Source organism: Pseudophryne corroboree, chromosome 4 (assembly GCF_028390025.1).
Source record: "Pseudophryne corroboree isolate aPseCor3 chromosome 4, aPseCor3.hap2, whole genome shotgun sequence".
NCBI lineage: Eukaryota > Metazoa > Chordata > Amphibia > Anura > Myobatrachidae > Pseudophryne > Pseudophryne corroboree.
Window position 1 is genome coordinate 163,190,831 of NC_086447.1, and position 25,312 is coordinate 163,216,142.

At 44.2% G+C, this 25,312-nt stretch overlaps 1 protein-coding gene and 1 long non-coding RNA gene across 5 annotated transcripts in view; both read right to left on the bottom strand.

The window, feature by feature from the left end:
• Window positions 1-25,312, bottom strand: part of FBXO25 (F-box protein 25) — a 205,458-nt gene that overhangs the window by 66,198 nt on the left and 113,948 nt on the right. For 3 of the 4 annotated variants that reach the window (XM_063915526.1, XM_063915529.1, XM_063915527.1), the window contains exons 6-10: window positions 24,395-24,488; window positions 22,630-22,814; window positions 22,350-22,532; window positions 10,181-10,324; window positions 8,708-8,734 (exon numbers count right to left, since the gene is read on the bottom strand). In XM_063915526.1, coding sequence (XP_063771596.1) covers window positions 8,708-8,734; window positions 10,181-10,324; window positions 22,350-22,532; window positions 22,630-22,814; window positions 24,395-24,488 — 633 coding nt within the window. The remainder of the gene's footprint in view (window positions 1-8,707; window positions 8,735-10,180; window positions 10,325-22,349; window positions 22,533-22,629; window positions 22,815-24,394; window positions 24,489-25,312) is intronic. The other variant, XM_063915528.1, reaches the window with a different exon arrangement.
• Window positions 16,700-19,460, bottom strand: LOC134911205 (uncharacterized). Its single transcript, XR_010176401.1, has 4 exons — window positions 18,084-19,460; window positions 17,815-17,954; window positions 17,420-17,555; window positions 16,700-17,160 (listed from the first exon to the last, which is right to left on the bottom strand). It is a non-coding gene; the product is annotated as an uncharacterized LOC134911205 (long non-coding RNA).

Genomic DNA, 25,312 nt, shown 5'->3' on the forward strand with positions numbered 1-25,312 from the left:
GCATGAGAACCACTGGTAAAACAATTCCAGCCATGGGAGTAACAGGAGTAGTACGACAATATCCTTTAAGCAAACCAGCACAGGTTACGATAGGGCCTTTGCATACCAAACATTCTTTTCTGCTGGCTGCATCGGCTCCGACTAATCTCCTAGGGAGAGATTTACTGTGCAAAATGGGATGCGTCATATATTGTACTCCTGAAGGTGTGTTCTTGGACATACCCGAAAACCACGCTCAGGAAGCGCAAGATATGCTAGACTCCCCAACAAGATTAATGTCACACTCTGTTATTGTAAATAGGTGTCAGTCCAAGGTAGAAGAAATTAGAGATGATCGGGTTCGGTTTTACTCGGTTCTCAAAACGGCATCTAATTAGCTCACGGATGTCACGTGTTTTGGATAGCCAATAAGGGTCGGTTTTGAGAACCGAGTAAAACCGAATCTGCTCATCTCTAGAAGAAATTACTTCCCAAATACCGGAGTCACTTTGGACCAAGGACGGACAAGACACTGGATTGATGGCAAATGTAGCCCCAGTAGTTGTGCAAGTAAAAGGTGGTAGGATAGCTCCAAAAATCCCACAATACCCTCTGAAGCCAGAGGTGGAGTTAGGAGTTTACCCTGTAATAGAGCGCTTGCTACAACAGGGCATTCTGGTAAGGACGTCCAGCACTGCCAATAGTCCCATCTTCCCTGTTAAAAAGAGTGGGGGGAGGGGTTACAGATTAGTGCAGGATCTAAGGGGGATCAACAAAATAGTTGAGAGTCAATTCCCTGTAGTGCCAAATCCAGCTGTTATCCTTATGCAAATCCCTCCCACTGCCAAATTTTTCACTGTGATTGACCTCTGCTCCGCTTTCTTCTCGGTACCTCTGCACCCTGACAGTCAATACTTATTTGCATTTACATACAGAGGAGCTCAATACACATGGACTCGCTTACCACAAGGTTTCATAGATAGTCCAAGTATCTTCTCACAGGCCCTGCATGATTGTTTACAGTCTTTCCAACCAGAGAGTGGATCAATATTGATACAGTATGTGGATGATTTACTGCTGTGTTCAGATTCACTGGAAGCGTCCCTGAAAGATACGAAACAACTCCTGTTTCATCTTTCAGACACAGGACACAAGGTTTCCAAGGACAAGTTACAATTATGCCAGACCAGGGTGAAGTATTTGGGACACTGTTTGACACCAGGACTGAGACACCTCACCGCTGATAGAATTCAAGCAATTCGTGACATGACCCTGCCACAAACCCAGCAACAGATCAGAACGTTTTTAGGAATGTGTGGGTATTGCCGTAACTGGATCCAAGGTTTTTCCATACTAGCCTTATCTTTGCAGGAGATGGTCTCATCAAGCAAACCTGATCGGATTTCGCACACAGACGAATCTGAGATGGCATTTGAGAGACTTAAACAGTGCCTAACGCAGGCACCAGCATTAGGTATGCCAGATTATGGGAAACCCTTTGAGCTGTACGGAACAGAGAGTGCTGGGTGCGCAGCAGGTGTTTTAACCCAGAAGCATGGTGATGCCAGCAGGCCGGTAGCCTACTATAGCGCTCAGCTAGATACGGTAGCGCGATCCCTCCCCACATGCTTGCGAAGTGTTGCAGCAATAGCATTGCTAGTTACGAAAAGCGAAGATGTAGTGCTAGGACACAACCTCACAATTCATACACCACATGCAGTGTCAGCCTTGCTGAATTCTGCCCAAACCAGACACGTCTCATCAGCACGGTTTACAAGGTGAGAATTGGCATTAATGGCCCCGGTAAACATTACTATAAAAAGATGCAGTGCACTAAATCCTGCAACATATCTTCCAGGTGTGCCTGGACAGCCACAAAGGGTGGAGGATGAGAGTGATGGTGAAGGAGGATTTAGTACAGGGGATGACACGCATGATTGTATGGAATATTTTACCCAAAATTTCACGGCAAGGCCTGACATCAGTGACAACCCACTGGAAGATGTAGATTTTACTTTCTACACTGACGGTAGTTGTCACAGACAGACGGACTCGGGAGACTTGTGTACTGGATACGCAGTCGTAAATGACCAAAGTACCATAGAAGCAGAACCGCTAGGCCCACCACACTCAGCATAAGTTGCTGAACTGGTTGCCCTAACCAGAGCATGTGAATTGGCTAAGGGCAAGTCAGCCAATATCTACACAGATTCTAGGTACGCCTTCGGAGTAGTCCATGATTTCAGAGCCCTATGGCGCCTCAGAAATTTCATGACGGCAGCTGGCACACCCATAGCGCATGCAGCCCACATCAAAAGACTTCTAACAGCGATACAGGAACCCGACAGAGTGGCTGTTATCAAGTGTAAAGCACACACATATAGCCAAGACCCGGTATCACTTGGTAACAGCCGAGCAGACGAAGCTGCTAAATCAGCAACCGGTACCCCCAGACAGACAGACATCACACAACTGATGGTATTCAATACTGTCAACACACAGAAATTGTGTGAAATGCAAAATTTGTGTTCCCCACAGGAAAAGGCAGTTTGGAAGTCAAAAGGATATGGCCAGGAGTCCTCAGGACTCTGGACAGATGGACAGGGTAAGCCAGTGGCACCCAGAGCATACCTTCCAAGTCTAGCGGAAGCGGCACATGGGCTGACTCATCTAGGCAAAGAAGGAATGTGTAAGTTGGTAAGAGCTTATTGGTGCGCCCCAGGATTTTCTCCTCATGCGGGTAAAAGAGCGATGACATGTCTCACCTGCTTGAGGAAGAATATTGGAAAGGCAATACCGACAGAGCCATCCCATATCCCTCCGACAGATGGCCCTTTCCAGGTAATACAGATTGATTTCATACAATTGCCACCTTGTAGAAATTTAAAGTATGAATTGGTCTGTATTGATGTGTTCTCAAATTGGGTCGAAGCATTTCCAGCGGCCACAAATACCGCTGTGTTCACTGCAAAGAAAATTGTGCAGGAATTTGTGTGTAGGTACGGTATCCCTAGAATCATTGAGAGTGATAGGGGTACCCATTTTACAGGTGAAGTCTTTCAAACAATGTGTAAGTTGATGGGAATTAATAGTAAGCTGCACACTCCGTACCGCCCCCAGGCGAGTGCGAAGGTGGAAAGAGTAAACAGCATTATTAAAAATAAATTGAGCAAGGTAATGACTGAAACAGGACTGTTATGGCCTGAAGCTTTGCCAATCGTATTATACAGCATCAGAACCACTCCCAGGTCCCCTCTTAATCTGTCTCCTTTTGAAATTCTGTTTGGCCGACAACCCCATGTTATGATTAACCCCTAGGATGATTTGAAATGTAACAATGAAGTAACCGTAAAGTACTTGGTTAAGATGAGCAAGCAATTGAGGAATCAGAATGATAATCTAAAGTTGGTGATTCCTGATTTGCTAGACAGTAATTGTCATGACATTGAACCTGGGGATTATGTAATGATACGGAATTTTCTACGCTCAGGTTGCCTTATTGACAGATGGGAAGGACCATATCAAGTCTTATTGACCAGCACAACTGCATTGAAGGTTGCCGAGAGGGAGACTTGGGTCCATTCGTCTCATTGTAAAAAGGTTGCTGACCCAGAGAGGTCCCATGATAAAGAACAGACGGTAGAGGTTGTATCACTAGAGTGTCTGTTCAGGGAGGATTGAGACGACATCTGAGCGCTGAGAATAATAAGACCGAAGGCGTTTGTCGAGTCAAATTTCTTTTTCCCATTTGTTATTTTCTCCAGTTCCCACCTCCCTCCTATTTCCCTTCCCCCCTTCTTATTTTTCTCCTTTTACTCCTCTAAGATGGACTTGCCCCAAGAGACTGTGATACGGATTTTCCTGTTGACCATGATGTTGACCAGAGCAGTCTGTTTCGGTGAGAGTACCATGGAGGTCGAGAAAGGATCTGGAATGGGTTCTGATGACCAGGATGGAGGCGTAAATTTCCAAGAACAACATAATCACTGAGTAAAGGCGAGTATCAGAAAACGATCTGGTAGCATTGACAATAGAAGGAATTGTGAAGGATTGTTAGCTGAAGAAAACTGCATCTGTAGGCATTGTGATAACATAGTTGAGGATGGGTGCATCAAGAAATGTCAGTCCAGTTTTAATATCAACATGGACCGGCATCCATTGGGTGACTATCACTCATTAGTGGGTAAAGTGTTAAATAAGACAGACTGTTGGGTATGCTCTCAAGTACCTCAAGGTCATAGCAAATCAGGGCTAGTACCATTCCCTTTAACTGTAGGAGAGGTACTTGAGTTAAGTGGTGGGAGGCCGGTGGACAAGAGGTTTAATATCTCTAGTCCTCCTAGTTTGAAGCTCCACCAATACCATGTGGATAGATCCTTAGTGTGCTTTAACATTTCCAATCCCCGAAAGCCGGGAAATTGGGAAGTGTCATGGAGTAATCAAACCATGACATTTTCACATAGAGCCGACAGAATGCCCATAGACACAGAGCTTATACGCCAGATAGACGACCATGGAAGATTTTTCCGGTATAGGTACACTTTAGGAAGTAGGACCATGCGAGTTGGAGAAGTATCACCAGGATACTGTGCACATGTCGTACAAACAGATACGTGTACTAAACAGATGGGAGAATTAGGGTTAGGAGATTTCACATGGAAAATTTGTAACATGGTAATGTCATACTCCGTCCCATATGTTCTCCCCGATGATGCATATTTCATATGCGGGAGGAAGGCGTATAAGTGGCTTGCCCCAAACTCAGAAGGATTATGTTATATTGGAAAAGTACTGCCTGAAGTAATGACTGTATCCTATAGTAAAATGAAAGATATTCACCGTGGTGCCCAAGCTCCTTATACTCACACTCATTACGAGCACGTCGTTAAAAGGCACCTGATGGAGAAGACAGAGCATCATGCCTCTGATCTGATCCATGAATCCACCGGGATTCAATTCCTTCTCGCGATGGATATCACTCGTACTGCCAGGGGAGTGATAAACTTTAGGTATATATCTGCGCTTGCAAATTTATTAGACAATATCACTGAAATGTATGACGACACGTTCAGGTATACTGGGAGAGAGTTACAAGCCTACAAAACAGAGCTGATTCAGCATAGGATGATTCTGAATTATCTCACAGCTGTGACAGGCGGGTATTGTGTCACCCTAGCAACTCAGTATGGAATAAAGTGCTGCACGTACATTACAAACAGCACTGAGGACCCGGTCGAGGTCACAGACCAAAAGATGGATGACATTTTGCAATTAAAGTGGGAGTCCCGAAGGAAACACAATCTCACTCTCGCTGCTGTGGGTAATGAGCTGACCAGTTGGGTGTCATGGTTGAACCCACAAAATTGGTTCTCTGGTTTAGGAGAATGGGCCCAAGGTATTATTATGGATGTAGGAAAATTTCTCTTGTGTATTCTGGGTGCCGTCATATTGGTTGGTTTGATATTTAGATGCGTTCGGATTTTAACGGAGTGTAAAGGTAATACCAGAGTGATGAGTTTGAGGAGCGAAGGCACTATAATAACAATAACAACAACCAATTTGATTTATGACCCAACGATAGAGACAATGTTGTGATGAAAATGTGATTCCACGGTCCGTTTCTTTCACCCGTTTCTCCTTTGTTTTCCTCCAAGGTACAAGGAAGAAGAATTTGACAACCTCTTTTATACAGACCATTGATGGACTATACCACAGACCCCCAATATCCCTAGTGACTTAAAATTTTTACGAAAGCCCAAATACTTTAGTCACTGTAATTTTCTGGACAATGGAAGCACTTTTGTCGCCATTTATAGCAAAAGCCTCGAGAGACATCAGTCAACATGTACATCAAGACAAGACACAAGACAAGACCTCAATCAGCAAATGCATACTAAACTCACATAGTTTATGACTGCATTTATAATAATTGCTTCTTATCTTCATTTCTACAACCTTCAGGTAATGACAAACATAGTCGATAGGGAATATAGACACAGATATCAGCACTCACATATCCCCCCATTCATGTATCATCAACTAAATGTGCTCCCCCATTTGTTGCAAAGAAAAAACGAAAAGAGCTCGGTAAAGTTTGACAGCCCATCCACAGACCCTTAATACGGGATAAGAAGGATTCAAATGTATACTTCGCAATACCTCGAAGCTTGATTTAAAACACGTACGGCACGATGATACATGACCCCTCAAACATGGATTCATACACACATGCTTCTACTATCTCACTAGGTCATACCTTTTTCCCACCTTCTCCTCTCCTCCCTTTACCCAATCATAAAAAGGTATTTACATGATGACATATATTTTTCTTTTTTTGAACTGTTTTAGGAAGTGGCAGTTATTGATGACTGCCAAAGGGTGGACTGTCAAAGTCAGAAAAATATCATGCTACACGTTGCCACATATTCACCTCATGCGCTTGCCCGCTGCACGTACACCTTCTCTCCCGTGCGTGTGCATATTCGCAGTTGCGTGACGGCGCCTCCACGGGCGTGCGCTCGAGCGCATGGTATGTGCATTTACGGTAGAGTTTGCGTGCGTCTAGCGGGCGACTCAATCGTTACATAATAAATCCATATAGTAAGTTTTATAGGTAATGTTCCCCTTAATAATAACTGTAAGTTTGTTTGATGTAACTGGTTCATGGACTTGGGAATCCCTCTTTTCATGATACAAAGGGTCTGACAAAGGTTGAGCAGTGGTGTCTGGTACCTAACCGAAGAGTATTTTATTAGTAACAATCCGGTGTTGGTTAGGTAAAGATTAATCGCTCCTGCGTATAGTTATGCCTATTAGTAGTTTCTGGACATTTACTATATTTGCGGTTCATTATCCATGCGACGGGAATCCTGAGATTCCCTCCCACCTGAGCAGTTTGTAATAGTCACAGCCCACCTGTTCAAATCCACCTATGACCTTTTGTTATAATGCGGAGAGACATTCCTGTGTCCAATGAACAATAAGATTGTAGGGCCCTTTGTAGTGCACTGTATGTTGTGTATATAAGGGTCACTGTCCCCAGACCGGCCAGTACTCTCTCTCTTCAAAATTTATCTCTGATAATTGGAGGACTGGATCCGGTTGCGCTAGCGAGTGTTCCCCGTATGGTATGTTTCTCTGTGGCCACTTTGTTACCCGTGTAATGTTAGCCATTTATTCTTAGTCTATATATTTGTGTTTGCGATTGTGTCGCTATTATATATTCATGTGTAGTTATTCTGTTAGATTTTAATGTTAGCCTGTAGTGTATGAAATGTTAACTGTGTTTCCCCTTTTGATATAACTAAAAGCTTGTTAGTAAAGGTTTTGGAGCCTTAGCAAGGTATTGTGTGTTTATTACATTGCTGAGGGTAATCGCAGCGTCTCAACCGCTCAAACAGCTTTTATATTAACAAGGTTATATCGCTACAGTATTTCAGTAGTAAGGTTTACAGTACAAGTTCAATCTTTCAGTGTGTTGCATACAAGGTTTACCGAGTGTCATCCCGTGAGCGCCTGCGCCGCTTGTGTTCTGTTCGTGGTCACAGCGTCTGCTACGCTAGTAGCGTAGCATTACGGTAGCCGGCCGCCTATAGCATGCTCGACACCAAGCGTTAAGCCGTGAGCGAGCGTGCCGCTCGTGCGTCTCGACCACGGCCAAGCGTCTGCTACGCTAAGTGCGTACCCTTACGGTACCCCATACGCCAATTGCATACTGAGTCTCTTACCCACATATAGTGAATATTATAATGGTAAATTAATCAGCTTTATCAGCTGCATGAGGGGAGAGTTAGGGGTAGGGAGAGGGTAAGAGGTAGGTTTAATTTACTTACCAAGAAGTGTCGGGATTCTGACAGTTGGGATCCCGTACACAACCCATAGATGAACAAACATAAACATAGGCACATACAGATATAGGCACATAAAGACATAGAGAGGCACATATAGGCATATTGTAGGCACATATGGACATAGGCACATACGGACATAGGGGAGCACATAAGGACATACTGTAGGCCAATACGAACATAGAAGACCACCTGAGCTCCAAATTCTAACTTGCACTGGAATGACTTTACAACCCTGGATGCCGCCCCACAGCACAGGAGACCCATCCCCCCATATCACTAGACACACACCACAGCACTGGTCACACTCTCTGTGGTGGCACACAATAGGCCATTCATCAGTTTCAGCTCCAGGCCCATGTGGACTTTAATCTGGCACTGGATGAGGGTATTTGATGCAATGTGATCATAGTTTGCTGCACAATTTATTAGGACTGCCCTTTACTAATGGACATTTATATTCTATACTCTTTGAACACAACTTATTAAAATGGCATCCACAACACTCGGGATTTTACTGCTTTACGTTTCGTGTAGTGACTTCTGGACATGGATCAATGCAAGCCTATAGATTACAGAGTGGGATGGAGGCATGTTTGTGCTGCGTGATCCATTCCCCAGTCAGTGATACCTATAACAGGTTGACTGTCAATGGGAAATCCAGTTTCTAGCCATCTGAATGAACCATATGACACTTGGCACACACATACAATGTAAAATGTTATCTGTACTGAATTCACAGCAGAATGCAAGCGAGACTGGAAGCAAGCATTATGGGGAATAATGGAGACACAGAACCAAACACCCCAGCAATAAAACACACTGCATTGTGAGTGATCATACAGGTGACTGAATGTTCATGTAAAGCATGCACCAAATACCTTAAATAAAAGGGCAAGCTGGCAATCCTTTACAAAGGAATAAAACAGACAGTAGAACAAGAATAAGAATTTTCATATTCCACTGACCTTAATTGTAGAAGTAAAACATCTCAAGCTTGTACAATATAGTAACAAACATAAAGCACAATGTAATCGAGTGCATGGAGAATATACAGCAGTAGAGTACCAACCGCATTTAGATTGCTTATACAAGACTAAACACCATCCTCACATAATGTATCGGCTCAACAGTAACTTACTTTCTGTGCAGAAAGCCAAAAGGCTCCCTTTAACAATAAGAGGAAGGTCGACATGGCTTTTTTACAATTTGTTTTTTTTATTTCCTTTTTCATACTTTACCATCCACGTGGACTACGATTGGGAATAGTAACCTGTGCCAAGGGCACAGGATCGAGACACCTTGCCGCTCGCTCGCCATGCAAGAGGACGGGGTGCATTAACTGGGCTTCCTGGTCACATTTCGCAAAAAACAACACCAAAAACAGTAAAAAATATCATGCCGACCTGCCCTGTGTCAACCTTTTTCCCCATATTGAACATGTCCACGTCGACCAATAGTGGTCAACCTAATCCAGGTCGACCAATTGATCCATAACCCATGACAAAAAGATCCCTGTAACATACTGTACCTGCTAGAGTTCTATAGGCAGCCAACTACTAATGAGCTACTGGTTCCTAAAATGATTCACAGGCTGTTTGCACATATTGGATCCCGATTTTATTCTAACCTTTTATAACAAATAGTCACCATTTAACACAGGTAATTAATTACCTTTAGAAAACAAACTATGGATTGCAAGAGTCATGATAGTTCTGTAGGCTACAATCCCATAATAGTACAAGGTCGGCACTGTACACCAATGGGTATGGGCCGTTGGGTCGACAGTTATTAGGTCGACCACGATTGGTCGACAGGGTCACTAGGTCAACATGGTCATTAGGTCAACATGTACTAGGTGGACAGGTCAAAAGGTTGACATTAGTTTTTTTTACTTTTTGTGGTGTAGTTTTCTTCGTAAAGTGACGGGGAACTCCAATTAGTGCACCGTGTCCCCTCGCATGCTCGGGCAAAGTGCCTCGCTACGCTCATCACAATTTAATTGTAGTACACGTGGATCGTAAAGTATGAAAAAGTAAAAAAATTGGATAAAAAAACAACAACAACTCATGTCGAGCTTCTGAACTGTCGACCTAGTGACCCTGTCGACCTAATGCATGTCGACCAACAGTGGTCAACCTAATGACTGTCAACCTAAGTGGTGTCGACCTAATGACCGTATCCCACACAAATACTTCCACCCAAATACAGTTAGATAACTGAAGTGATTCTTTTGGCGATTTGTTCATCACAGCGTGTGTAGGTTACTGGATACAATGTATATAGAGCAGTAGATGTGTAAAACAAGCTTTAGTTAGTTGAATGTAATAAATAACATTGTACAAACGTTTTACCTTCCAAAACAGAACGCTGCAATGACGGCAGAAGTGCAATGTGTCTCCATACTGTTCCCTTTTTGGATAGTACTTTTGTAGTGTGAAGAACATTAATTTCCAGTCAACGTGACCATTTTCTGTCAAGATCAGATGCTTCCGAAACTAGATATAAAGAAATAATAAAAGCTAATAAAGATACAGGCAAACAGAAACAGTGAATTAAGTCACATGTAAATGATAAAAGCCATGCTGAAAATTATGGAATATGCTATTTATATCGTAGAGGGGAAGTTTCAAGTGAAATGTTAACACATTGGTAAATAAACACTCTGGCACCTAAGTAGTCACAGCAGCACAGTAGTGGCACAGCATCAGCAGGTGTGATGGAAGGGTGAAGTCCCCATCTGAATCGCAGGGGGTTAAGCCCTTCCTCACACAAAGCAGTCACTGACACAATGATCTGCATGGGGCACTGGATAAGTAACCTTGCTACCAATTAAGTAATGAAGGGGGTCATTCCGTTCCGTTCGCACGCTGTGGTTTATTGTTGCAGTGCAAACGGGTGCGGAATGCGCAGCGTGCGCAATGTTTGTGCGTGACGTTGCCCGGCGACCATTACGTCGCGACTTACAAAGGAAGCGGTCGCAGAGCCGACCGCAGAGAAGATTAACAGGAAGGAGGCGTGGCTGGGCGGATCTGGAGCGTTTGGAGCCGTTTTCGGGGAGTGGCGAGTATAACGTAGGCGTGTCCAGCAGAACGGAGGGCGGAGGAGTGACGTCAAAGCTAAGCCCATCATCGCTGGATCCATCGCACAGGGTAAGTAGGTATAGGGCTGGTCTTGTTCTGCTTGAAATTCTTTTAGCTTAGCAGGGCTGCACAAGCGATCGCAGCCCTGCTAATATAAAATACACTCCCCCATAGGCTTGGACTAGTTGATCGCAGCAGCAGCAAAAAGTTGCTGGCTGCGATCAACTCGGAATGACCACCGAAGTTAGGACAATTGCTACAATGTGGAAAGAAGACATGAGAAAACAGGATGGGTTCTTACACTGCTGATTGCAAACTGCAGACTACAATTTTCCTACAGCTTTTGGTAGCATAAAAGAATCGCTGAGAGCAGTGTTTGGACTGTAGGCTCTATGGTGTATATTTACTATGGTGTGAGTCAGATTCTAATTACAATCTTCTAGAAGCAGCTAGATAAATATTAAGTGGAATCTGATTAGTTAAAAGAGTAAGTAAATTAAAGAGTGACACGGTCATGAAAAAGCAGGACCTCATTAGTCAGATTCCGACAGCATTTCTCCTTCACGGCCTCCTGTCAACTCTGCAAGTTATAAGTATAGGGTTCTCCAATGACCCAGCAGTTAGTTACATATTAACACTACCAGTGAAGAACTCTTGTGCTTCCATTGTTTGGATTCTTGTTTCCTTCCAGGCTGTTGATCTATCACAATGATTCTGAACACAACATTTTTTACATCTGTTTCATAACAGGTGTTGTCAGAAAATGGATCATGACATATTGAAGTGGGCATTCTGAGAACCAGGAGTGGACTTACATCTGACGTGGTCATATGAACTTTACTAGAGTGTCCATATTATCCCTTTTATCCGTGACACTCATGAATTACACAGGTTCTGTGGCTGGCTGACTTCAAACCTACATTTCAGATGGTATTAATCAGCCACGGAATCTGTGTAATCCATGAGCGTCCCAGATTAAAGGGAGAATATGGTCACTCTAGATGAACATGCAGAATGATCACTATGTTAATGCCCAGAGCCGTAACTAGACTTTATGGTGCCCTGTGCCAGAGAGGGGATTGGTGCAACACCAACCCCCCCCCCCCCTCTATTTCTCCAATAGGGACATAAGAAGCATGCATTGTGGGGAAGGGGCATGACAAGATTGAGCCCATGCTATAATGCCCCTTCCCACAATTATATATAAATAATACACACACATTTATAGACCACTGCAAGAAAATGGATTTGTACACAAATCCTCTTTATACCGCATTCATGCACTAACAGTAACTTGAGAGCTCGTTATTATTCAGTTACAATACCCTGTATTAAATACAGGTTGAGTATCCCATATCCAAATATTCCGAAATACGGACTTTTTTGAGTGAGAGTGAGATAGTGAAACCTTTGTTTTTTGATGGCTCAATGTACACAATCTTTGTTTAATACACACAGTTATTAAAAACATTGTATTAAATGACCTTCAGGCTGTGTGTATAAGGTGTATATGAAACATACATGAATTGTGTGAATGTAGATACACTTTGTTCAATGCACAAAGTTACAAAAAATATTGGCTAAAATGACCTTCAGGCTGTGTGTATAAGATGTATATGAAACATAAATGCATTCTGTGCTTAGATTTAGGTCCCATCACCATGATATCTCATTATGGTATGCAATTATTCCAAAATACGGAAAAATCCGATATCCAAAATACCTCTGGTCCCAAGCATTTTGGATAAGGGATACTCAACCTGTAGCACATTTCAATATACTGCCCACGGGTGCATCTAGAGGTCCGAGCACCCCTGGTAAATTAAGGGACTGGCGCCCTCCCCAATAGTTGAAATATGGAAGTCGCGTGTGCCAAAAAAAAGGGGTGTGGCCACACAATAGTACCCTTAATTCATATTACACCACACAGTAGTGTCCCTTACTCACATTACACCGCACAATAATGTCCATTATTCACATTATGCTAGGCAATAGTACCCCTTATATACATTAGACCACACAATAGAGCCCCTTATTCACATTATTTGGTATATGCAATTCCGGACGAATTGCGCCTTTTTTTCGACCGTTTTAGGATTCAACACTACTCGACAGCCGAAACCCTCCACCCGGGACCATGAATTCATAATGGATTCGACACTCCCCTTGTCGAATAACGGACCAATCGTCGAGTAGTGGGCGTCCTGGATTCGACTTCCCGCCGTTTGGAGCCCTATATAGGGCTTGTTTGCTGCGTGCTCAGCAGCCATTTTGTGAACCTGCAGAGAGGTGTGTGGAGGTGCAGAGCTGGCAAATTGGTTGTTTTTTGCTGTGGTATCGTTTGTACACCCAGCAGGCTTTAATCCAAGATGGACAGGATACCTGTTACCCCGGAGGAGTGTCGTTTTTGGAGCGATTTCTACATTTGTAGGTAAGTACCACATGTGGTCTGGCGTTGCATGTATGTGTTTGTGTAGTGTATGGGTGTTGTTCTGAGTGCTTGGCTACTGTTTTGGATGAGGTATGAGAGCCGTATGTAATGTTTGGGTGGTGGGAAGGGGGGTGCCATGAGGTGTACATGTGGCGTTGCTTTGGGGTGTTTAGGGTATGTATATGTGTGCAGGTATGTGTATATAGGTCCTGTTTGGATTGCTACAGGTCCTGCTTGTATCGCTGCATGTTGTTGTTTTTTTTAGAGTTTTGTGTTTGAGGGTAGTTTTTCAAGTTTTTTTTTTTCATAAAATGTTTTCTGGGTCATGCTTTTGCATTGGTGTACCTCCAGCATGTGCAGGGATGCTTTTTGGCTTGTTTGGGGTGACTTTTGAGCGTGTCGGTATCATCCATGTGGTCGACATGTGCTGTCGTTTGTTTCCAAAACATGTTTTTTTGGTCCTATTTTAGCACTGATGCATCCCTGCACATGCTGGAGGTACGTTTTGGCTTGTTTGGGGTGACTTTTGAGCGTGTCGGTATCATCCATGACATGTGCTGTCGTTTGTTTCCAAAAAATGTTTTTTTGCTCCTTTTTTTAGCACTGGTTGACCTCCAGCATGTGCAGGGATGCTTGTACGGGGGTTTAGGCTCGTTTGGCTGAGGTTTTTTTCAATTTTTCAAAATTTTTTTTTGTGTGTGTTTGGTCCTGCTTGAGCACTGGGGTCCCAGCAGCATGACGAGTGGTTGCATGTAATTATGTAATGTGTGTTAAATTTGTAAAAATTATTTTTATTTTTACAACAGAGATGTCCAGGGACAAGCGGCCCCGACCCCCCCCCCCCTCAGAAGAATTTTCCCTGCACAGCAATGAGAAGTGGGAGCCGACCCAGGAGGAGGATACGACCGACCAGGCATGCAGTGACCAGCCGCGGTTGTCAAGGGACCAAAGGGAGAAGCAAAAGAAAAAGAAAAGGCCTAGAAAGGTAAATACTGACAACACCTGCAGACACAATAGCATCCAACTTGACACACCCTAGTTTGCGCACTGCCATGCACACCTACAGGTATCTTTGCGCACTGCCAGGGATACTGACACACTCACAGGTACATACCGATCATATTAATTGCATGGTTTTTTTATCCTTAAAGGCAAAAAGCCAGCCAGAGGTTCAGTCGGAGGAGGAAGCCTCTGGTGAAGACGCAGGACAGAAGAAGCTGCGTGGACCCAGATACACTGAGGCGGAAAACTGTGCCCTAGTGGATGGCGTCGACAGGTCCTACGACATTCTGCATGGACCAAGGGCACAGACCACAGCAGCTAAGACCAAGCGAAACATCTGGGATGCCATCGCGAGACAAGTCACTGCAGTATCTAGAAACCGCCGGAGCACCAGAAACTGCATGAAGCGGTACAGTGATTGCCGCAGACAGATCAAGAAGAATATGGGGATTCAGCGCCGACATGAGACAGCTACGGGAGGTGGTCCGGCTCTCAATCTGAAATGGCTACCCTGGGAGAACGTTATTAAAAGACGCATGAACCCTGTCATGGTCCAAGGACTTTGCGGAGGTGTGGACTCCAGCCGTCCTGCTGGCTTTCCCGAGGAGGAAGAACCGCCCAGAAGACAGAAGACGGCGGGAGACAAGCAGTCCAAAAGGAGGCCTGATGGTAAGAATACATTCAGATGAGTTGTACTAAATCTTTTTTTATTTATTTTTTATTTGCTAATGTGTTTGTTCTTTTTCCCCAGACACGCCTGCCTAGAGGACATCACCTGTGCACAGGACATCTGCAGCGCGCGGACCATCACCTGCGCAGCAGGCATCGGCAGCAGCGCGCGGACCGTCACCTGCGCAGCAAGCATAAGCAGCGCGCAGATCATCACCTGCGCACCACACATCGGCAGCGTGCAGAAAGTCACCTGCGCGCCAGACGTCATCAGCGCGCAGAAAGTCACCTGCGCGCCAGACATCGTCAGCGCGCAGACCATCACCTACGCGCCAGACATCAGCGCGCAGAACGACACCGTCGGCGACCACACTACCAGCTGGGCGCCAAAGTACATCTCCTGCGCGCAGGCCATCACCAGCTCGTCATCTCTCCAGGAGCTCTGGGACTGTGACCGAAGAGCCTCAACAAGACACTACCATCACCCAAACTGTTTGAGTCAACAGGGTTAACGGACGAGACTTTTCTTGGGTTTGAAGACAGCCGTTCAGACGTATCCAGCCATACCCTTGAAAAGTCTTCAGAATTGAGGACAAGTGAAGCTCCTGGAGCAGCGGCACCACCGGATGGAGAAGGTTTTTATTTTTGGGTGGTTTTTTTGGGGTGTGGGGGGGAGGGGGGGGTCGCCATTTTTGTATAGTTTATGGACTTTATTTTATTTATTTTCTTTTGCAAACAGCGGTGCCACGGACCAGCAGCGGTCTTGCGTCGGGGATTGGTTTCTACTTCAGGCCGGATCTCTTGCAGGATTCGTCGGACGACGTGGTGGAAGTGCAGCAGCCTGCTGTTTCTACATCCCTGTGTAATTATCAAATTGTGAACCTTCAAACAAATGTATGACTGTGCATACTAATTTCTAATTTTCTTTTCAGCTTCACAAATGCAATTGGTGGCAGACGTACAGGAAGGGCAGGATCCCTCAAATGTTCAGAGGGTACACACCCTGGCAGCAGAGATGACTGCCCGCCAGGATAATTACACGAATGTCGTTGAAACCAGACTGGACGCCATTGAGAAGACAATGGAGAAGATGGCAAACGGTTTGGTTGAAATGCAAAAGGCTCTTGCCGACAGCACGGCAGAAACGCAAAAGACCAGACGAGAAGATCACAGGGAGAATATGGACATCCTTCAAGTTCTGGTCACATCCATCAACCGGCTGGTGGATAACACATCATGCCTGGCACACAGCATTGACAACATGTCGGAGAGCCAACGACATTCGGCAGCCAGCCACCAGATCATCGCAACCACGCTGCAGATGATGTACGATAAGCTCCCAGAGCCAGCTCATCAACACGCTGGTGAACCACCACATCCGCCATCACAAGCCACACGGACGCCTCCTGCCCTTCCTCCTCCACCATCCTGGTATGGACGGTCACAGCTGTACCAAGGATATACATGGATGTATCCCACCTACCAGATGCCTCCACCAACAACACCGGCCGCATCATCTACACCAGCATGGCCACCGAGGCCAATTCAACGCACTCCACAGCCGCCCAGGGCATCGACGCCACATCAGGAGGAAGAAGAGGATCCGGACGGACAACAACCACCATAAGCCCGGTCGTATTGTTTTATTATTTACTCTTTATGTTTTTCATGTTTCCCTTTCTCCCCCTCCCATTAGTTTTTTTTCTCTTACTATTGTTTTATATTTGTCTGACCCTGGGGAACAACACAGTCCAGCAATGGGTCATGCTGGACTGTGTGGTTCCACAAATGTTCTTGGGAAAGGAATGAACATGACATCATTAGTGTCTTTACTGAATATGGAATTTTTTTTTTTCACAGATCTCTACACAAGAAAAGAATGTAAAGAAGAACAAACACTACTTTTTTTGTTTTATTACATTTTATTTTTTAATCCAAAATAAAATACAATTTTAATTCTTCAATAAATTTTTAAAATTAGAAGTTTTGTGTGGTTTTTCTTTAAATTATTAGTAAATAAAATGTAAAATATGGCATTTCAGAGATGCAGTGGTATTGTGGTAGGTCGCCCATGGTACAGCAGGGGAACTGTCGTGTCCCTTGACATCCATGCTGTTTCCTGCAAATCGGGAAGGATACTCCGCAAGACCTGTGGAAGAGAATAGTATTGTGTCATCCAAAGACAAGGTACAAGCAACACTTGGAAACAAGCAGGTTACATCGGCCTTTGTCCCAAATGCAACCCTCCAGCACTTGAGAAACTACACATCCAAGCATGCCCTGACACAGCGTAAGCATTGCTGTGTCCGGGCATGATTGGATATGCAGTTTTGCAAATGCCGGAGGGCCGCAGTTGGGACATGCCTGGGTTACTTAGACAAGAGGGAGTTTTGGGCAATACATCTCACCTGAGGGGGGGTGTCTGCTACATGGCGGAGGTTCAGGTCCACATCACAAGTATGTCGCCCATGGTACAGCACGGGAACTGTCCTGTCACTTCATCCACGCTGGTTCCTGCACCTTGGGAAGGATACTCCGCAAGACCTGTGGAAGAGAAGAGTATGGTGTCATCCAAAGACAAGGTACAAGCAACATTTGCAAACAAACAGGTTACATCGTCCTTTGTCCCAAATGCAACCCTCCAGCACTTGAGAAACTACACATCCAAGCATGCCCTGACACAGCGTAAGCATTGCTGTGTCAGGGCATGATTGGATATGCAGTTTTGCAAATGCCGGAGGGCCGCAGTTGGGACATGCCTGGGTTACTTGGACAAGAGGGAGTTTTGGGCAATACATCTCACCTGAGGGGGGGTGTCTGCTACATGGCGGAGGTTCAGGTCCACATCACAACTAGGTTGCCCATGGTACAGCAGGGGAACTGTCGTGTCCCTTCAAATCCAGGCTGGTTCCTGCAAATCGGGAAGGATACTCCGCAAGACCTCTGTAAAGAGAATAAGGAGGTAATCTGAGAGCGTTTCCTCCACCCTGGGAAAGAACAAAAGGTCCCAGCAACACTGCGCATATACACAGGTTACTCAGACAAGATAGAGTTTTGGCCAATACATCTCACCTGAAAGAGTGACTCTAACATGGCGGTGGTTCAGGTCCACATCACAAGTAGGACGTCCATGGTAGAGTGGGGTAAACTGGTCCAATACTGGAGTGGCTTTGCAGAAGTGTATCCTGGGTAAAACTGTTGAATCATGGGTACATTCCCCTCAGCAGAGTGAAGAAAAAAATATTCTTTTTAAAAATCTATTAAATAATACTTGTGGGTCAAAAATTGACAAACCAAGTAGATAATCCCTTCAAATATAAATAGACATGCTATTATCAATCCAAAAAGCTAAAAAAAATATATGTTTTCAAAATTTTTAATCAGCTCTCGCCAGCAAAGTGAGGCGGAATGAAATTGACGAAATTACTGTCGAAAAGCACTGTTGTCGAATCGACATTCTTCAATTGAATATACTTTTGTCGAAAAGCCGCATTTAGAACATTGCAGACATGTTGAATTTTGAAAATGTCGATTTGAAAAAAGTCAAATCTGAAACGGCAGGTATTTTGACGAAAAGTACTGTATTGCATTGTCGAATCCAATTCGACAGGTTTTTTTTGTCGAAAATGCCCCGTTTTTCGACATTTGCGGCAATTCGACCGCAATTGCATATACCCCTATGCTACATAGTAGTACCCATTATACACATTATGCAACACAGTAGTGCAGTCATTAGATGGGGACTGGCTGGACACCCACTTTCCCACTCTCTCGGTTTTGGCGGGCTTTCCCCTTCTGTACTTAAGGTAATTATAATGCTTATTTCATGACCGGCACTCACACATGTTTCTTGATACACACATGTGCGGCGGTTCCGCCGCCGGCGGCTTCAACCTGATTCGGATGGCGGAATTTCCAAGAGAACACATACATTTCAATGTATGTGTTCAAACAGTGCAGCTATGCCGCACTGTGTTCCACTGAAATCCCGTGTGTCACTGGCCGGATTCTGTTCTGCAGAATCCAGCAGAACAGGATCCATGTGCACACAAATCCCCCTCCCGGCCAAGCGGATCCCGTTCAGCGCTTGGCCACAAATGGAGTAATATCAACACAGCTGGAGGGATTTTTCCCTTTTTGTGATGCACAGCGTTCATCTCTAACATAAACAGGAAGACCCGTGAGTGCCGAAACCATCAATATAGATAGATAGAGGAGGCACCTGTGTTGTCGTCGTCACCCCTGCCAGGGCAGTTCCTCACCCGTAGGGATGCCCAACAAAAATCACAGAAGGCAGCAGCGGCAGCCACTGTTCTTCTTGCCTGGGTCCAGCGAGGACCCTATATATAACATTTCTCTTTATAGAGGAGGCACCTGTGTTGTCATCGTCACCCCTGCGAGGGCAGTTACTCACCCGCAGGGATGCCCGGCAGAAATCACAGAAGGCAGCAGCAGCAGCCACTGTTCTTGGTGCTGGGGTCCGGCGTTGCTCCGCAGTCCGCACTACAATCAAGTAACTCTGCAAAACTACAGCTCCCAGCAGCTATTGCTGCCAGGAGCTCACAGCAGCAATGGCTGCTGGGAGCTGTAGTTTTGCAGAGTTACCTGATTGTAGTGAGGACTGCGGAGTGGTGCCGAACCCTGGCGAGAAGAACAGTGGCTGTCGCTGCTGCCTTCTGTGGTCGTTGCCGGGCATCCCTGCAGGTGGGGGACACAGGGGCATAGTGAATCTGCCCCTTGGCCACGGGTGGTGCCCCTCCTCAGCTGGCGCCTCTGGCGAGTGCCATTCTGGCCAATGGCTAGATACGCCCCTGATACTGCCAACCCAGGATTCAACCCTATAACCTGTTGGATTCTAATCAAACACCCTAATCATTGAGCTATTTAATCCTGCATAAAAACTATGAACACCATATGAAGCTTCTGGTACTTTGTAAAAAAAATAATCATCATTGTAAAATGAGCAGATCTATGTAGTGTGCAGCCACACATCCAATCTCTTGCAGCCACATACTACATAGATTTGCTCAGCCGAAATGCTGATAATTTGTTTCATAAAGTACAAGGTAAGCTTCAAATACTTTTGAATTTTCTAGTTTAGAATTATCTACCTTTCTGTGCAAGGGCAGATAACTCAATGAATAGATTGTCTGACCGCAATGCTACAGGCAATGGGTTTGCATTCCGGGTATGTACTTGAGATGTAATAAAGGACAGTGTGACTGAACAACAAAGAAATCTCAAGTGTTCATGAGGGATCAGTATGAAATACCTCCAATAAAAATCCTGACGGTCAAAATCCCCACAGCAATTGACCGACTATCAAAATCCCGCCATTGGTCAAAATCCCGACATTTAAAATACAGACAAGGTCAAAATCCCGACATTTAAAATGTCGACAGGTCAAAAAGCCGACACAAGGTTTTTATGTGTATGACGACATGGGTACCATATATAAGTGTACCGCGTCTTCTCGTACACTATTATATTCCCCATCCAGGTCCACTGGGATGGTAAAGTATGAACAAGTCGGTTCAATTAAAAAAAATCATGAAAAACTAATGTCGACTTTTTGACTTGTCGATATTATAAATGTCTGTATTTTACGTCGGTATTTTGACTTTGTCGGAATTTTGACTGTCGGTCAATGGTTGTCGGTATTTTGACCATCGGGATTTTGATTGTCGGTAAATTGACTGCATCCTGTTCATGAATGTTGTATAGGTATTAGTGACAGAAGGGGTCAGGGTAAGAGACAGGGGCGGTCAGGAGATGCTGGCCTTCAAAAAGGGGGGGAAGATGCAAGTTTAAGTAATTAAAACAGATAACTGACAAGTGCCGCCAACTGCGCCCCCCTAGCCTGCAGCGCTATGTGCAACACACCTAGTTATAGCCCTGACTACCATTACTAGAACAAGCTCTTCAGTAACAAATGGGAAAAGGAAGCCCTTGGTAAATGCTTTGCTTAATGCCTGGAGCTGGATAATTCTGTGTCCTGTTCTTTATTTAATGCAGCTCATACAGCGTATTACGATTCATCCAGTGATCTCCAATCAAGTTCTACGGAGAAGTGTAGATCAGGGTTGCTATAATATCCCTTAAATCAGGACAAATTAATTATACAGGTTCTGTGGCTGGTTGACATCAATGTCGGCCTTTCACCTGGTTTTATTCAGCCAAAAAACCTGCGTTATTCATATGTGACCCTGATTAATGGGATATTATAGCAACCCTAGTCTATATGGATTGTATTTCCTAGCACAATGATATTGCTGTACGACCTGGTGCCCAAAGCGTAATAGGCTACCATTTGTGGAGAATGTGGAGAAGTAAAGAGGCCGTTGTTTTTCTAAAGGGAAAGCCAGCCTGCTACTGCCTTGAAAAGAAATTTGACACTTTAAATCTTGGGGTAAATTGCTTAAATCTTTGCACTTGCAGCTATCACATTTTTTTTTTTTTTTTGGGGGGGGGGGGGGGGATTAAATTACATATTCATGGGATTTACTGTGAATTTCACTTCACCATCTTTGAGCAGGTGAAAAGCTTGGGGAAAATCTCTGGTTCAGAACCCCTGGGACACCCCCGTGAATAGCTAATTAAACACTTAGACATTTTTAATTATTCATAATTGTCAAAATGCCTAGTGATGGAAATTGGGTACAAGGTATGGGACAGGTATATTGGGGTACTTTATATGTGGGACACATGTTTTCAGTTTGTAGGTGGGAGTATTTTTTTTTCCTTTTCCTTATTTTTTTTTTTTTTTGGGGGGGGGGGGGTGAGGGAGTTTGAAAGTGGTTCAAGATGACCTAAAAATATGATTTATACCTATTTTTTATGTACCCATTTTAAATTAATTTGAGCACTTATCTTTTTTTTACATTTTTAGAAACATGCATATAACAGCCATTTGACCCAATGTATTTACCCCAACTCTTTATATTATGACCACTAATAGACTCTCAACTGTTTCCCTACCTTAGTTTGGCTTTTCTTGGGGTACAGGCAGATTTCCCCATTTTCTCCTACACTTTTCTATGGTTTTGAGGGCAAGAATGATCTAATTTAATGTTTGACACACCTGGAGCAAGTATCCACTGCCAACTTAACCCAAGCTTTCACACCGCACTGGCTGCAGCACCGCCATGTAATTGGCAGGCGAGCTAGTAAGAAAGAACATGCATACAACTGTCCGATTTTCCTGTGCCATTGTTTCAGGTGGCCAGCCAGCTGTCTTGTATGTGTTTCCATGACTAGCTCGTCAAGCAATGCCACATAACAGCATATTTATATTATAAGACACAAAAGAAAGATTCCGTTTTACAGTAAAACACTTACCATTTTCTCAGTAAAATGATATTTGCAGAGCTCTTTCCAGAGATGGCGGTCTTCACTGAGAACATGCAACGTCGGTGTTGCTTGGCCCAGGTTGATTATGTCCCAGGCATCAGAAAACCTGTACAATATATTGCTCTGCATGTGCATTGGTAAATCACACAGGGTAAGGCCATCGCCGAGTTGCTAGAAAATATAATTTTGAAACAGAAGGTCATTAGGAAAGGCGAGAACTTTTCTAAAGGATGGTAACAGATAAAAGGGATGCTGAAGTGGAGCATACCGGATTCATTTGAAGGTCCATAAGTTGTTGCTGCCATGAAAGAATGGTTTCTAAGCGACAGATCCAGGTGTCGATATTTCCGACCAGTACAGATTTGCCAACCTCCCGAATGAGGATGCACAGGGTGGAACTTAGGTCATGAAGAAGCTCTCGTATTAAACGCGGGTTGTATTGATCTTCCAGAACTGACACAATAAAAATATATGAAGTTGAAGGACTTTGCCAAATCTGAACTTAAAGCACAGTGCAGTTATGTTTTTCATGCTAAGGAAACCTGTGGCTCACCAGCTGGGAGGCATGATCACCTCACCTCCCCGTGCTCTTACAGCAACAATTCTGAATGGCTGTGGAAGTGTAATTTGCAGGAGGAGGTTAACGCACCTTTCGGTCACTTGAACCCCGATGTTCTACTAGTTGGGAAGTGGGGTTTCTTAGTGCCTAATCTTACGGGTGGACAGAGCTGTGCTGTAAGCAATGGAGTTTGCTCATTACTCACTGGATGTCTTGTGAATAAAATATTGAAAGTACTTTTGTTTAATTTTTTTGCATAGAATTTGACGGCAGATAAGAACCACTTGGCCCATCCAGTCTGCCCTTTTTATAACCATATTTTTATCTCAAAACTTATTTGATCCTTATTTCTTTGTAAGGATATCTTTATGTCTATCCCATGCATGTTTAAATTGCTCTACTGTCTTAGCCTCTACCACCTCTGCTGGGAGGCTATTCCACTTGTCCACTACCCTTCCTGTGAAGTAATTTTTCCTCAAATTTCCCCTGAACCTCCCCCCCTTCAGTCTCAGTGCATGTCCTCATGTCCTATTACTTCTCTTCATTTGGAGAATGTTTCCCTCCTGAACTTTGATATATTTGAAAGTTTCTATCATGCCCCCCTTTCCCTTCTCTGCTCAAAACTATACATATTGAGATTTCTTAGTCTTTCTGGGTATGTTTTGTGATGTAGGCCATGCACCATTTTAGTTGCCCTCCTTTGTACAGTCTCTAATGTATTAATATCCTTTTGAAGATATGGCCTCCAGAACTGAATACAGTATTCTAGATGAGGCCGTACCAATGGCCTATACAGTGGCATTATTACTTCTTTCTTTCTGCTGTTGATTCCTCTCCCAATGCAGCCAAGTATCTGTTTATTTCTAATTAAAGAAGATTCTTCTAATTAAAGAAGTTCCCCACCTAAAGCAAGGACTCAAATGATGTACTGCTGGCAGGTAGTACATGACGATACAGTAGCGGTTCTGGCGGCCTGCTAACAGTGCAGCTGCAGTAATAAAGCCACTACAACTAGCTGCAGAATAAACTATGGTTAGATAACCCACCCGCCTGTCAAGGGTGCAGATAGTGGCGATAGGTGCCCGAGTCAGCCATGGAGGTGGAGCAACATCCCCCTCTGTGTGCGCAACCTTTTCAAGGAATTGATTTGAAAGTGCCTACGGCATGCCACCTTCTCTATCACCGCGGGCAGTATGATGTCTTGGGGGCCCTGCCACCTGTTCATAGCTTGGACAATACAGCTGAAGCCATGTAGCGGTAGGTGGATGTAAATACATGAGTGGGCAACTACTACTACATCACTACATACTTTTATTTAGGCAACAACCCCCTTTGAATGAAAAAAATATATAAAAGAGATATACTGAGCACTGTAAGAAAGCAGCACTTTGTTTTGTTTATCGCCAGGCCCTGTTACGTATATAGAAATACCAATATTATTCCACATTCACAACATTAATCCCAAACCCATTACCTTTTCCAACAATTGTTTCCAATATGTTAAAATAATTCCTCTGGGCTGCACCACTCAGTGATGTGAGTTGAGACTTTGCAATCAGCTGAAGCAACTGAAATATGGAAACAAGAAATGTGGATGTAATTAGATACCGTCCAAATCATATGTATCTAGACCCATAAACAGCAGAGGATGGGGCCGACGCTGAGCCAGAAACACACCGGCTGTGTTTGTGTGATGGCGCGGAAGCTGGATTTACTACCTTATGCTAATAGGAGTTTCCAGAGAGTTAATGCGAGAATCTGCAGGCCTTCAAGGGGAAAGCCTCCTTACCCACTGTTTTCCGCCCATAGCTGCAACTAGTCATTGGTATTGGCACCTGCCCCATAGGCCCTGAAAAGATTCATCCGCTTCAGAATAGGATGGAGATCCGCAAATATGTGTAAATCCGCACCTGCTCTGTATATTAAAACATGCTGTTAGCATCCATGCACAGAGATTCTACCTACTCAGCATCATCAGCCCCTATGTGTCTAATGTCACACAACGTGCAATACAGTGTGGGCGCTAACAGACAGCAAGGCACAATAACTTGGTGTGGCGTAAAAGGTGAGATATCTACCGTATAGAATTATGCAATCTTATTCTAAAAGTACTTACAGTGCACTGACAACAAACAACAAACACTTTAGAAAATTAAACCAGAAGAATATTTTCTTTTACAAAGCAAAATGTTTAAACACAAGGGCCCTCATTCCGAGTTATCCGCTCTCTAGCTGCTTTTAGCAGCATTGCACACGCTAGGCCGCCGCCCTCTGGGAGTGTATCTTAGCATAGCAGAATTGCGAACGAAAGAGTAGCAGAATTGCGAATAAATAATTCTTAGCAGTTTCTGAGTAGCTCCAGAGTTACTCCTACACTGCGATCAGCTCAGCT